General features: G+C 44.1%; 2 protein-coding genes across 6 annotated transcripts in view; both read right to left on the reverse strand.

The window, feature by feature from the left end:
• Nucleotides 1-3,002, reverse strand: part of ZNF512 (zinc finger protein 512) — a 33,204-nt gene extending 30,202 nt beyond the window's left edge. For 2 of the 3 annotated variants that reach the window (XM_051976242.1, XM_051976241.1), the window contains exons 1-2: nt 2,909-3,002; nt 2,061-2,119 (exon numbers count right to left, since the gene is read on the reverse strand). In XM_051976242.1, the coding sequence (XP_051832202.1) occupies nt 2,061-2,119; nt 2,909-2,938 (89 nt within the window). In that variant the 5' untranslated portion in view covers nt 2,939-3,002. The remainder of the gene's footprint in view (nt 1-2,060; nt 2,120-2,908) is intronic. The other variant, XM_051976243.1, reaches the window with a different exon arrangement.
• Nucleotides 3,003-3,065: 63 nt separating this feature from the next.
• On the reverse strand, nt 3,066-13,268 carry LOC127548715 (uncharacterized protein C2orf16-like). 3 transcript variants are annotated; one of them, XM_051976239.1, is made up of 6 exons: nt 13,101-13,268; nt 12,830-12,875; nt 11,494-11,554; nt 11,315-11,410; nt 8,007-11,014; nt 3,066-7,247 (listed from the first exon to the last, which is right to left on the reverse strand). In XM_051976239.1, exons 1-6 carry the CDS (start codon nt 13,239-13,241, stop codon nt 3,727-3,729), a joined length of 6,873 nt encoding a protein of 2,290 aa, XP_051832199.1. In that variant the 5' UTR covers nt 13,242-13,268; the 3' UTR covers nt 3,066-3,726. The 3 variants fall into 3 exon arrangements, with proteins under 3 accessions (XP_051832199.1, XP_051832196.1, XP_051832198.1); XM_051976236.1 differs by having other exon boundaries at nt 3,066-11,014; XM_051976238.1 differs by lacking the exons at nt 11,315-11,410; nt 13,101-13,268 and having other exon boundaries at nt 3,066-11,014; nt 12,830-12,853.
• Between the last annotated feature and the right edge of the window lie 221 nt (nt 13,269-13,489).

A 13,489-nucleotide genomic window follows, 5' to 3' on the forward strand; every position in this document is an offset into this window, starting at 1 on the left:
ACACATAATCTTGTTGATACTGTGTACAGTGTTCTCTTGGTTCTGATCACTTCACTCAGCATCAGTTCATGTAAGTCTTTCCTTACATCAACCTGCTCATCATTTCTCACAGAAGATATACCATAACATTCATGTACCATAACTTATTCAGCCATTCTCCAACTGGTGGGCATCCATTCAGGTTCCAGTTCCTTACCACTACAAACATTTTTGTACATGTGGGTCCTTTCCCCTCTTTTATGATCTCTTTGGCATACAGACCCAGAAAAGTGACATTGCTGGATCAAAGGGTATATACAATTCTACACCCCTTTGGGCACAGTTTATGATCATTCTCTAAGCTTCCTTTTACCTTAACACTGATACCCACCCAGTTACCAAATCTTGTCAATTCTAATTTCACATTTCTCACAACTATTCCCTATTTTGTACTTGCCTACTTCCCTAGTTCAATTCTTTATAATCTCTTGCCTGTCCTATTCCAAATACCTAATTGGTCTCCCTGCATCTATACTCACTTCAAATCGTCTTTCGCATAACTGTTGAATAGATAGTCCTGAAGGTAGGTCTAACCACACCATTTTCCTATTCAAACTTTAGTGGATTCCCTATTTTCACTAGGATAAAACAAACTCTTTGGAATTTAAAACACTTTATAATTTAGCTACAGCATATTTTTTAGACAGATGTCAGGTTACTTCCTCTCACACACACTATGTTCTACACAAACTATCTCCTAACTTAGTACCTTTGCACAAGCTATTCTTCATGCTTGGAATGTTCTCTTCTTTCTATTTCTTGTAACCTCTAATGCTCTTCAAGATCCATCTCAGGCAACACCACCTATGTGAGACTCGGTTCAGCCCTTTGATGCCAAGCAGAACAAGACTAATTCTGCTTCGACATAACAGACCCTGACTTATTTGGAAACAATTATTCTATGTCCTCACCCTGCAAAGTCTTCTCTAAACTAAACATTCTTAATTCCTTCAACTAATTAGCATGCTCTTGATCCACATCTTGGTTGCTCTCTTTTGAAAAGTCTCCAGCTTATCAGTACTTTCTTTTCACCTCAAATTTCTAAGTCCTACATGAATTTCCCTAGGTAAATTAGTTCACAGTTCTTACTAATTAATACATAGACTGAACTTCTTCATACCTTCACCTCAATAGTGAAACAAAAAGCCCAAAGTTGATTCAATTCTGGTGATAGGTATAGAGTATTATAAAACAAGGGAAGTTTTAATATAAACCCAACCCTTCTAAGGTAATATTGGGGGACCTTTCAAAGCCAAATGGTGCTAACAACTCTTTAATGGAATATCTTTTGGTAAAACAGCTACCAAAGAAGACCACAGAAGAGAGACTCTGATTTTTGTTTTTGAAACGTACTTTGCTTACTTACTTATGACAAATTTCTGCTCTGCCTTTATACTCTATGAAGCACATATAAAACTATGTTTAAATATAATTAATTCCAAACTTCCTTGCCCAAGTAACATAGAAACCCTAATCAAACAAAAGCAAAATAACTGACTTTCAATGCAGCAACCACTTAATGCATTGTTTATGGTCATAACTGACTATTTTTCACTGTAAGCCTCTGATTTCACTCAGAAAATAACTACCTCTCCAAATCCTTGCTTGTATCCCAGGTGACCAGAAATGGGTGTTTCCTTTTCAATTCCTCTCTTTCAATTCAAAGATAAAAATCTCGAAAGAAAACTATTGTGTAAGACTGTCCATGCCATTACTTCTAAACAAAAATTTGTAAAGGGCAAAAGCTATCTTTTGAAGAAAGTTTGTCAATCTCAGCACACAGCAACATTTATAAAACCGAAAAAATTATCAGTTCAAATTATTTTCATCAGTGTCTTAGTGACAAAGTATCTGATGGCAGTAAGCATCAAAAAAGCCTGAAGAAATACAGTACAAATACGATGTGGATCATGTTTTCAACTTTTATTGTAATCCATTGTTTTCCGCAGGCTAATTTGTTTTCTAAGCTTGATATCCTGCTGTATCACAAAATTACACCAATTCCAGGAAACCTCACTTACTTCTCGGCTTCCACACTCCTCTTGTTCTTCTGTTGCCTGAAGTGTGTGGGTCCGGGGGCCTAGCAAATCACAAACACGGAAGTTACTACTATACGGAGAGGCAGCACTGTGGAGGGGATAGAACGGCAACCTCACAACAGTAAGCGATAAGTTCACGTCCCTTCTCTGATACAGACAGGCTCGGTGATCTTGCCGCAGGAAGTCACTTAATCTTTCAGAGCCCCCAGACAACTCTTAAGTTGCGGAACAGCGGTCCAGGGGCATTACTTGGGGGAGTTTTTCGCCAAGAGGTTCCTATACCGATAAGCTCTTAAGCAGCTAACTACCCAGCGTTCTCGGAATAGAATCTGCCCCCGTGAAGGGGAATCTCTCTGCTCACAAAGGAAACCGCGCTTTCCTAGGAAAATTTCCACCTCAGTACCCAGGGCTGAGATCGCGTCCCTCCAGCCTCAGCGAAGGGAGCAAAACGTCCTCCCGGGCCGGCGCCAGCACGAGGCCCCGCTAACTGCGCCAGACCCACCGTTTCTACGCCCACCTCGGAACCAGAGTGTGGGGGCGGGAAGGAAGGCCGCCGGCGGGGCTCGGTGGCGGGGCCGGGATAGACTGAGGAGTAGGAAGAGGAAGATGAGGGAGCGGCGCTGCCCACTAAGAGGCTCCGGCCTGGGGACCAAGAACCTGGAGCGGCCGAAACTCGTTATCTCCCCCCAACCCCGCCCCAGCCCCGGCCCGGACTGTCTGAAAAATAGACGCGGGGAGCCGGAATGTCAGTGGGAACGGACCCAGGATCATCGTGAAAAATCAGGGATCCAGGGCTCCGGAAAAGAGGGCCCCCAAACCAGACTACTCACAGCAGCTACCGCAGAGCGTCCGGAAGGCATCGCCCCCTCCAGCCTTTACTTCAAAAACGTCATCACAGCGCGACCCAAAGGCTCTGGAGCGGAAAGGAGGGTAACGTCACGTCCGTTCCCCTCTCCGTCCGCGCACCGGAAACTGGGATGTCACGTGATGATATTTCCCCTTTTTTTAAATGTAGAGTTCTTAAGAGTTTTAAATTGCTCTTGGCTGTTAGAATGAAGCAGAAGATACTTTTGAGACCGCTTAGTGCAATCACCCTTCTTAATTCCCCCCCACCTTTTAAACAGATAGGAAAATAGGACTAAAAGGAGGATGTGATTCTAGATAAGAAACAAGAGTCGAGATTTGAATCTAGATCTGCACTTGAGCTCAGGACCGTGGGTGGTGGCTGGTGCTTTATAGTTGTTCCATCGTGTCCGACTCTTCATGACCCCATTTGGAGTTTTCTTGGCAGAGTTACTAGAGTGGTTTGCCGTTTCCTTCCTGAGGCAAACCCGGTTAAATGACTTGCCCAAGGTCGTACAACTGGTTCCTGAGGGCAGATCTGCCACCAGCTGTCCTTGTGGATTAGGAGGGACTCATACAGATCAACACGGCCGTATTTACTTCTCATTTTATTCAGGAGAAGTTACAGACCCTCTTGCTCCCCCCTCACACTGCACGTAATTTCCTTCTTTCCTTAAACTCGTGTTTAGGGATCATGCAAATGGGGTGAAGGAGTGGCAGTGAAGGGAAAGCCTAGATTGGCCTGGAGAAGAGCAAAAATTTGAGTACTTGATTTTTCTTGGTAGCACTCCAGATCTTCTTTGCTTCAGGGCGAGGAACCGAACCTGCCTTTCAAACTGTAGGTGTCTTTCCAAGACACTTTACCTGTTCTATCCCCCCCAGCATCTTGCTGCTGGATCTTCTGTTTTGACATTGGTCCTCCTGGAATAACTTGATGCTCCTGGCTATTTTTAGTTTTGTTGGAATTCAGAGCTCCACCACCGCTCTTCTCTTGACCTGGAGATGTTTTCTGGTGTGATGATTTAGAATGGGAAATCGTGTTGCTCTCCGGAACTGGGGATGTGGAGCTGTGCGATGATGTTGATTTGTATGTGGATTTAAAATATAATCTAGATTGGTTAACCTTGATATTCTTCGGAACCCTAGGAAGTAGTGTGAATCTTTGTCTTTTCTTGTCATCCTTCTCTGGCTTCTTCCTCTCCATTTTAGTGGTGAGGCAAGTTGTTTTTAGAGATTTGACCCACTGCTTCCCCACATTTTTGGAGTCTTGTTGTACATGAGATTGTTCAGAAGAAACTGAGCCTTGCTGACTGGATGGACTCTCCCAAGGAGCTTGCATCTGTTGCAATGAAGTCTTTGGAGGACAAGCTATACCTAGTGCTTTCTTTATACCGAGGCAGAGCCATTGCATGAATCCTGTGGACTCCTCAGAATGTCTGCCTGGAGGAGCTTCTTTTTGGACCTCCATAGTTCTTCTCCCTGAATGTCTCTCTCTATCCTTGGGGATACTCTGTCTAGACACTCTTTGAATTTTATGAGTTGTGGTTCTGATCTCCTTGGGGCTCTTCATTTGCTCTGAGTTAAGGATCCGTTTGACTCCCTTAGCCCAATAACCTTTGCTATCAGTATTCAGTAAAGAATGGATTTTTATAAAGTTATAATGGTCAGGCTCTTCACATTTTGCTTTTGTAACCTCTACTCGCCTGCTAGGTAAATTTCTTTTAATATGAATTTGAATAGGGCCAGAGGTTTGGGAAGACTCAAGAGTCTGGAAAGGTTGGTGTCCTAAATTTGTTTTAGGGTAGGGACTTAAAATAAGATTTTTCTTGGTGACATGGCAGGTACAGACCTTACTCTTCCTCTTATCTAATGTGTCAGGCTGTGATGATACATGTCCCATTGGCACCAGAGACCCTATTTCTCTTTGCTGCTTTGGGATTTGGGTTCGGTTTCTCAATTTAAAACCAAGTTGAACCCGAAATTCCCCATGTCCCTCCGAGTTACGAAAAAGGCGAAGTTGTGGATAAATAAGAAGCCAAGGTCCAGAAGTATCATGAAACTTGTGGGGGCAACTGGGGCCTGAACATCTGCCACACTGCAGACAGATAGGGTATTGTAGAAACATACCTTTAGTTAGGGATGGAGTGAAATGGGGAGACAGTTGATTCTTTAGGAGCTGTTGTGTTATTTTCAGCTGCAGATCCTGTAGTAGCTGGGTCTGTTCATGGGGAGGAGTTACTGACAGAGGTTTAGAGGTTCTTACTTGTGAGCTGATACCTGGTTTTTCTTTCTGCTCCACTGAAGCTGTGTTCTCAGTACTAGGTATCTTGTGGGAGGAAGGCAGTTGTGGACTCGTACTCTGAGGCAGCACCCTTATGTCTGAGGATATTTGTTCCATTTCCTTCCTTCTCTCCACAGGTTTATTGCTGTCCTGGGCTCCTTTTGTGGTCAAGTTAGGATAGTCCTGAGATGTGGACTTGAAATTCTCTAGCTGTTCATTGAAAGGTAGCTTCTTCCTACAGAGTTGGCATAGGGTATGATCATTGAAAGACAGGTTCTTCCTACAAAGTTGGCATAGGGTATCTTTCTGAATATCGTTAGAAAGTGAAGTCCCAGGAGGGGTACCCATAATCTTCTCTTGCCAGCCCTCAGAAACCATTGTTTGTCTTGATGGACTAAAATGTTGATTTGGGGCATGTGGAGAGGCAACTTGAGATGGTCTTTGGTTTTGATCTGCCTGGACGTGATGTGCTTGCTGCATCTTAGCCCACAGGTTCTTCCTTAACATGGAAGTAGAGGATGATTTTCTCCTTGTCACTCTTCCCTTTGAAATTCGCTGCTTCCGGGCCTTTACTTGCCTTCCTGAGACAGGCCATTTCAGAGCTATTGGGGTCCTTAATCCTTCTTGGTTGAAACTCTGATCTGATCTCCGAAATGAGAATATAGGAGCCTGGAATAGGCTTTGAGGACTCAGCCTCCACTGGTGTAAGGAATGTGAGGGCTGCCCAGCTAGAACCCTGGGAAGAGTTGAAGATTGTGCTGTATTGGGAAATTTGCTAGATATTCGGAAAGTAAAAGATTTTTGAAGGAGTATGCTCCCATTCAAGTCTCTTACCATTGTTCTCAGAATCTCCCGTGCTTTAGAGGCATGAAGGCCTTGTTTCAGATTAACTGTCATTCTACCAGACTCTGAAATGTATAGTGGTATGGAGCCCTGGAGAAAATCAACTGGGGACTGTAGCTTGAGAGTCAATTGCTTAGGATCTGTGACTGGAATCTCTGACTTTGAAGTCAATTCCACAGAATCCACACCTTGAATACGTGGCCATGGAGTCAATTCTACAGAATCTATGACTTGATCTTTTGGCTTTAGGATTAGTCCTTTAGAATTTGTGAGTTTGACCTCTGACCCTGAGATCAGCCCCTTGGAATCTGTGAGTTTGACTTGTGAAACCTGAATCAACCCCTCAGAATCTGTGAGTTTAACCTGTGACTCCAGCATCAGCCCTTTGGAATTTGTGAGTTTGACTTGTGACCTTGAAATCAGTGACCCTGGAATCAGCCCCTTAGAATCTGTGAATTTGACTTGTGAATCTGGGATCAGCCCCTTGGAATCTGTGAGTTTGACTTGTGCAACCTGAATCAACCCTTCAGAATCTGTGAGTTTGACCTGTGACCCCAGCATCAGCTCTTTGGAATTTGTAAGTTTGACTTGTGACCCTGAAATCAGTGACCCCGGAATCAGCCCCTTGGAATCTGTGAATTTGACTTGTGAACCTGGGATCAGCCCCTTGGAATCTGTGAGTTTGACTTGTGCAACCTGAATCAACCCCTCAGAATCTGTGAGTTTGACTTGTGACCCCAGTATCAGCTCTTTGGAATTTGTGAGTTTGACTTGTGACCCTGAAATCAGTGACCCCGGAATCAGCCCCTTGGAATCTGTGAATTTGACTTGTGAACCTGGGATCAGCCCCTTGGAATCTGTGAGTTTGACTTGTGCAACCTGAATCAACCCCTCAGAATCTGTGAGTTTGACTTGTGACCCCAGTATCAGCCCTTTGGAATTTGTGAGTTTGACTTGTGACCCTGAAATCAGTGACCCTGGAATCAACTCCTTGGAATCTGTGAATTTGACTTGTGAACCTGGGATCAGCCCCTTAGAATCTGTGAGTTTGACTTGTGACCCCTGAATTAATCCTTCAGAATCTGTGAGTTTGACCTGTGACTCCAGCATCAGCCCTTTGGAATTTGTGAGTTTAACTTGTGATCCTGAAATCAGTGACCCTGGAATCAGCCTCTTGGAATCTGTGAATTTGACTTGTGAATCTGGGATCAGCCCCTTGGAATCTGTGAGTTTGACTTGTGACCCCTGAATCAACCCTTCAGAATCTGTGAATTTGATTTGTGAACCTGGGATCAGCCCCTTGGAAGCTGTGAGTTTGACTTGTGACCCCTGAATTAATCCTTCAGAATCTGAGAGTTTGACCTGTGACCCCAGCATCAGCCCTTTGGAATTTGTGAGTTTGACTTGTGACCCTGAAATCAATGACCCTGGAATCAGCCCCTTGGAATCTGTGAGTTTGACTTGTGACCCCTGAATCAATCCTTCAGAATCTGTGAATTTGACTTGTGAACCTGGGATCAGCCCCTTGGAATCTGTGAGTTTGACTTGTGAAACCTGAATCAACCCCTCAGAATCTGTGAGTTTGACTTGTGACTCCAGCATCAGCCCTTTGGAATTTATGAGTTTGACTTGTGACCCTGGAATCAGTGATCCTGGAATCAGCCCCTTGGAATCTGTGAATTTGACTTGTGAACCTGGGATCAGCCCCTTAGAATCTGTGAGTTTGACTTGTGAGCCCTGAATTAACCCCTCAGAATCTGTGAGTTTGACCTGTGACTCCAGCATCAGCCCCTTGGAATCTGTGAGTTTGACTTGTGAGCCCTGAATCAACCCTTCAGAATCTGTGAATTTGACCTGTGACTCCAGCATCAGCCCCTTGGAATCTGTGAGTTTGACTTGTGACCCTGGAATCAGTGACCCCAGAATCAGCCCCTTGGAATCTGTAAATTTGACTTGTGAACCTGGGATCACCCCCTTGGAATCTGTGAGTTTGACTTGTGAGCCCTGAATCAACTCCTCAGAGTCTATAAGTTTGACATGTGACCCTGCCATCAACCCCTTGAAATCTGTGAGTTTGACCTGTGTCCCTGGAATCAGCCCCTTTGACTCTTTGAGTTTGACTTGTGACCCTGGAATCAACCCCTTGGAATCTGAGAGTCTGACTTGTGACCCCGAGATTAACCCTTTGGAATCTGTGAGTTTGACCTGTGACTCTGGAGTCAGCCCCTTAGAAACTGAGAGTTTGACTTGTGACCCCGAGATCAACCCTTTGGAATCTTTAAGTTTGACCTGTGATTCTGGAATCAGTGACCCCAGAATCAGCCCCTTGGAATCTGTAAGTTTGACTTGTGACCCTGAGATCAGTCCCTTGGAATCTGTGAGTTTGACCTGTGACTCCACGATCAGCCCCTTGGAATCTGTGAGTTTGACCTGTGACCATGATATCAGCCCCTTGGAATCTTTGAGTTTGACCTGTGACCCTGGGATCAGCCCATTGGAATCTATGAGTTTGACCTGTGACCCCGGGATCAGCCCATTGGAATCTGTGAGTCTGACCTGTGACTCTGGGATTAGCCCCTCAGAATCAGTGAGTTTCACCTGTGACCCTGAGATCAGCCCCTTGGAATCTGTGAAAATGACTTGTGTCCCTAGAATCAGCTCCTTGGAATCTGAGAGTTTGATCTGAGACCCTGAAATCAGGCTCTTGGTATCTGTGAATTGAACTTGTGACCCTGAGATTAACTCCTTGGAATCTGTGAGTTTGACCTGTGGCTCAGCGATCGGTCCCCTGGAATCTGTGAGTTTGACCTGTGACCATGGAATCAGCCCCTTGGAATCTGTGAGTTTGACTTGTGACCCTGGGATCAGTCCCTTGGTATCTGTGAGTCTGGCCTGTACCCCTGAGATCAGCCCATTTGAATCTCTAAGTTTGACCTGTGACCCTGGGATCAGCCCCTTGGAATCTGTGAGTCTGGCCTGTGACCCTGGAATCAGCACCTTGGAATCTGTGAGTCTGACCTGTGACCCTGGGATCAGCTTCTTAGAATCTGAGAGTCTGGCCTGTGACCCTGAGATCAGCCCATTGGAATCTGTGAGTTTGACCTGTGATCCTGGGATCAGCCCCTTGGAATCCATGAGTTTGACCTGTGACCCTGGGATCAGCCCCTTGGAATCCATGAGTTTGACCTGTGACCCTGGGATCAGACCCTTGGAATCTGTGAGTTTGACCTGTGACTCCAAGATCAGTTCCTTGGAATCTTTAAGTTTGACCTGTGACCAAGGAATCAGCCCCTCAGAATCTGTGAGTTTGACCTGTGACCACAGAGTCAGCCCCTCGGAATCTGTGAGTTTGACCTGTGACCCCTTGACCAGCTTCTTGGAATCTGTGAGTTTGACCTGTGACCCTGGGATCAGCCCTCCAGAATCCACATTTTTAATCTGTGGCTCTGGGATTGACCCCGTGGAATCCACATCTTGAACTGGTGATCCTGGGGTCAACTCCATAGAATCTGCATCATATTTCTCTGGCACTGAAGTTGTTACAGAATCCATATCTTGAACCTCTGAACTTGAATCTTTGATCTTCAAAAAATCTACATTTTGCTTCTGTACCACTGGAGTTAGCTCCACATCATTTGTCTCTTGAATCTGGAACTCTTGAACCTGTGGCCCTGAGTTCAGCTTCCAAAAATCTATAACTTGATCAGACGACTCTGGAACCAGTCCTTTAAAATCACTGACTTGGGGCCCTGGACCCAATGACACAGATTCCACAGTTTGAAGCAGTTTCATAGTATCTACAGCTTGAAATTTTAACCTGATGCTCAATTCTTCATCCTTTTTTACAGTGTCCTTTTGTTGTCTTGTGGCCTTCTTCAGAAGGCTGTTGACCTTCTTTTTGATACAAAGTTCCAATCTCTTTTTTACATCCTCCGGCAGAAAGGTGGCTTCCCCTGGGATAACCACCACTTCTGAGCAAGAGGTATCCTGTGTATCAGGTGGGGGTGTTGTCTGGGGCTGACTGTCTGCTTTGAATAATTTTGGAGTTGTTGGTCTTGTGTGGTCATTTTCCACATCCGTGGGAAGTAGAGGGTATAAAACTTCTGGAGGTTTTTTGTTATCCTGTACAGTGTTCTTAAGTAAGTACATAGGTACCGGAATTTTAGAGTTTCCAGGTTTATGGTCTTCATTCTGTACTTTAATGACACAGTTCAGAATTGCCCATGACTGCTTCACAGCTGCAGGTATTCTTTGGGCCCTCAGTGTACATACTTTCCAGGCCATGTGTCCCTCCAGCACCCACCTGGCAGATCTTGAAAGTTTAATTGGAGCCCAGCATGGGAGCCGGGGTCTTCCACGAAGATTTGAAGATGGAGAATTTGAAACTTTAAGAACTCTATTTCCTCCCTTCTTTTTTGTTGTCTTTTTGTCTCTCATGGGACTAGAGGCCAAAGGATATGGGCTGATAGAGAGTTTTATGGTTCTGAAAATTGGAGGAGGGGCCAAACGTTGGGCAAGCTTTTTCCTTATATGGAGGTCCAAGGAATTCCTGATCTCCTTGGGGACCCAGCTATCATTCTTGTCCTCTACTGCTTGAGTCTCACAAAGCCCTTGTTCATCAGGGGAGTTGTAGGCAGAGTTGTCCAAAGACATATTCTCTGTGGTATCTTTTTTATCTTGAGAAAGCAGAAATGGAGGCAGGGACTGTATCCGTGCTTGTCCAGAATAATTTTTGGAGGGGTTAGGTAGACTGTGGCTCCTATGTTCTAGGCTTTCTCTAAAAATATAGGCAAGGGATTGAGTTGCACTGAGATTGGTGTGAAGAGAAGAACTCTGGACTCTAGAAAACTCTGGGCTGTGGCACTCATAGCATGTCAGGGTTTGTAAGTCCCGAGGCCCAGTAGTAGAGGAGCTGGAGGAAGGAGTTGAGGTCACTTGAGAAGATGTGGACAAGTTCATGAGACTGGATCTGAGAGACAGAAAGAGAGTGTTATCTGCTGTGAAGTGGAAACGGGAAAGATAGATGGAGAAAGGATGGACATTGCACAGATGCCTTCTCTCTAGTTGTAGAGAGGAAAAGGAAAATTACCCTTCCTCCATTTCAATCATGAGGTCCCTAGAAATGAGGGACTAGTCTTCTCATTCACTCAGGGAGATTAGTCCCCATGCTTCCTTTGATGAGAACACCCAACAAGGATCTGATCATTCCATATGCTTATCCCTTCCCCCAACTCTATAGGTACTTTAATCCAGATTTGTAGTCCCTGACCTTGCAATGTCCAGGTGCTGAAAAATATTCTGGAGGCTCCTATCCATTGACCAGAGAGTATAATTCTGGGCCCAGCCCACAGGGAGCCCTGAAAAACTAAGTGAAATTGGTGTCATTAGTAAAACTGACAACTAGGATCTACTGTAACTTGATGGAAAAGGTAGGAAGCCTTTACTCACCAGGCCAGGTCAGAACCTGTACATTCCATCTGGAGATTGTCCTCCCAATGTGGAGGTGGAACTAGAAGTAATGGAGGACACTTAGTTAGAGGACAGGTACCTTTAAATTTTTAAATTTTTCAGTTTTAAGAAATTTTAAAGCTCATATAATTCAACACCTGCATTTTCAGAGATTATAATAGCTACATTTATATGGAGCTTTTAAGTTTGCAAAGCACTTTATATATAGGGCGTCCCAAAAGTCTTAGTACAGTTTTGGGTTACTAAAGTTTAAAATGACACTAAAACTTTTGGAACATGCTATATATAATTTCATCCTTATAATAACCCTGTGAAATAGATATTTCATGAATTATTATCCCTATTTTACAACTAAGGATATTAATGCTTGCCATCTGGGGGAGGGGGTGGAAGGAGGGAGGGGAAAAATTGGAACAGAAGTGAGTGCAAGGGATAATGTTGTAAAAAATTACCCTGGCATGGGTTCTGTCAATAAAAAATATTTTTTTAAAAAAAGAGCTTAAATCAATGATCTGCTGCCCCACATTTGATACCTCTGCTCTACATTATAGTCAAAATCAATGCACTTGTCGTTCTACAAGTATCCCATCTTTTGTCTTTCTGTCCCTGTGCTAAGTTAGCACATGGGCCTAGCTCTATATTGGGAATGCTTTCTTCCTAACTCCCTTCATGGCCCAGCTCCATGCTACCTCTTTTAAGAAGTAGCCCATCATTAATGTCCATACCTAATCCACCAATTACTTTGCATTCTATATCATAACTGTGTACATATTGTATATCAGTAATATACCTAGTCTAGAGCATGACAGTAGGCAGAAGCAGGCATAAATGCTTATTGGTTTGAACCTACTTCCCAAACAGTGTTTTTCCCATTGCCTTCCCATTCCCTTAATAACAGTGGAAAGGAGCCACCAGGATGAGTTGGAGGAAAAATCCCTCAGCATACACACAACCCTCAGTAAGAGGTGAGATGAGAGTAAGGACTTGAGGTGGGGAGAAAAATGAAAGTGTAATAGTTTTCTTTTCCCATTTAATTATTTTGGTCTTTAAAGGGAAAAGAGAGGGGAGGAAGGTGGAAAGAATGCAGAAGTTGTGTGCCCTTGCTCGGAGGGATATTTTCATTTGGCTATCAAAGCTACCAAAAGCATAAAATCAGTGCTTCCTTCCCTTCATTACTTGCCAACATAATCACTGAGTCTTTACAATTCCCCTTCCAGCTATTCCTCACCCATTCCCTTTCTCTTCATGTCCTCAGTGAAGCTAGCTATTATTCACTATATAGATCTTCTAGAAGAGACAATTTGGAGCTCAGTACCTTTTGTGACTTTTTGGCTCTCTGGTACTTTTTGCTGCCGTAAAGTCTGAAAGAACATAAAAAGACAAAGTCACATCAGTGGGTACTCCAAAGAGAGGGGAAAATCCTATACCCAATATATCATACCTTGGAAGTTGAGAAAGACTGAGATATTAACAAATAAAGAAACAGAAGAATTCCAGAGAGTCAAAGTTGGAGCAAATTCGTAAAATACCCTCCTTATACTTCTGCCCTGGTCCAAGATGGGGACAAGTTTTGTAATTCCATGTACCTTGCTGATCTTGGCTGACAACAGCTCCCCCCTTTGATGCCCAGGCAGCAATGACCAGATCCCTATGACAAGGAGACCAAGTAATAGAAGAAGGCTGAAAGGTGGTGGCAGCGGGGGGCCAGGCCCCAGGATCGGCTCCATCACCCCACCCCATCCCTCCTTTCAGTCAAAGAGCCACACAGCTTACAATGTAGTGACCTCACATGACATCACAATGAGTATTTCAAATTGGAGTAGAATGCAAACTTGGTTCTTGTCTTTATTTGTTCACTCTCAAGTCATCAGCTACTAACCTTTCCCTACAATAACCAAAAGACTTTCTATTGCTTGTCACAGCTCAGGAAAATACAGGCATTCTTAGTTTTATTTATGCGCCTTTTGTCTAAGTA

The sequence above is a fragment of the Antechinus flavipes genome, chromosome 2 (assembly GCF_016432865.1).
Source record: "Antechinus flavipes isolate AdamAnt ecotype Samford, QLD, Australia chromosome 2, AdamAnt_v2, whole genome shotgun sequence".
In the NCBI taxonomy this organism is placed as follows: domain Eukaryota; kingdom Metazoa; phylum Chordata; class Mammalia; order Dasyuromorphia; family Dasyuridae; genus Antechinus; species Antechinus flavipes.

Bases quoted from the DNA above. Each gene is read 5' to 3' on its own strand.
- LOC127548715 (XM_051976236.1), bottom strand. From the start codon at position 13,241: ATGGAGCCGATCCTGGGGCCTGGCCCCCCGCTGCCACCACCTTTCAGC. The intron at 11,555-12,829 runs GTACTGAGCTCC...CATTACTTCTAG, and splicing joins GAGCCAAAAAGTCACAAAAG to TTCCACCTCCACATTGGGAG. The intron at 11,015-11,314 runs GTCAGGGACTAC...TCTGTCTCTCAG, and splicing joins CAGCACCTGGACATTGCAAG to ATCCAGTCTCATGAACTTGT.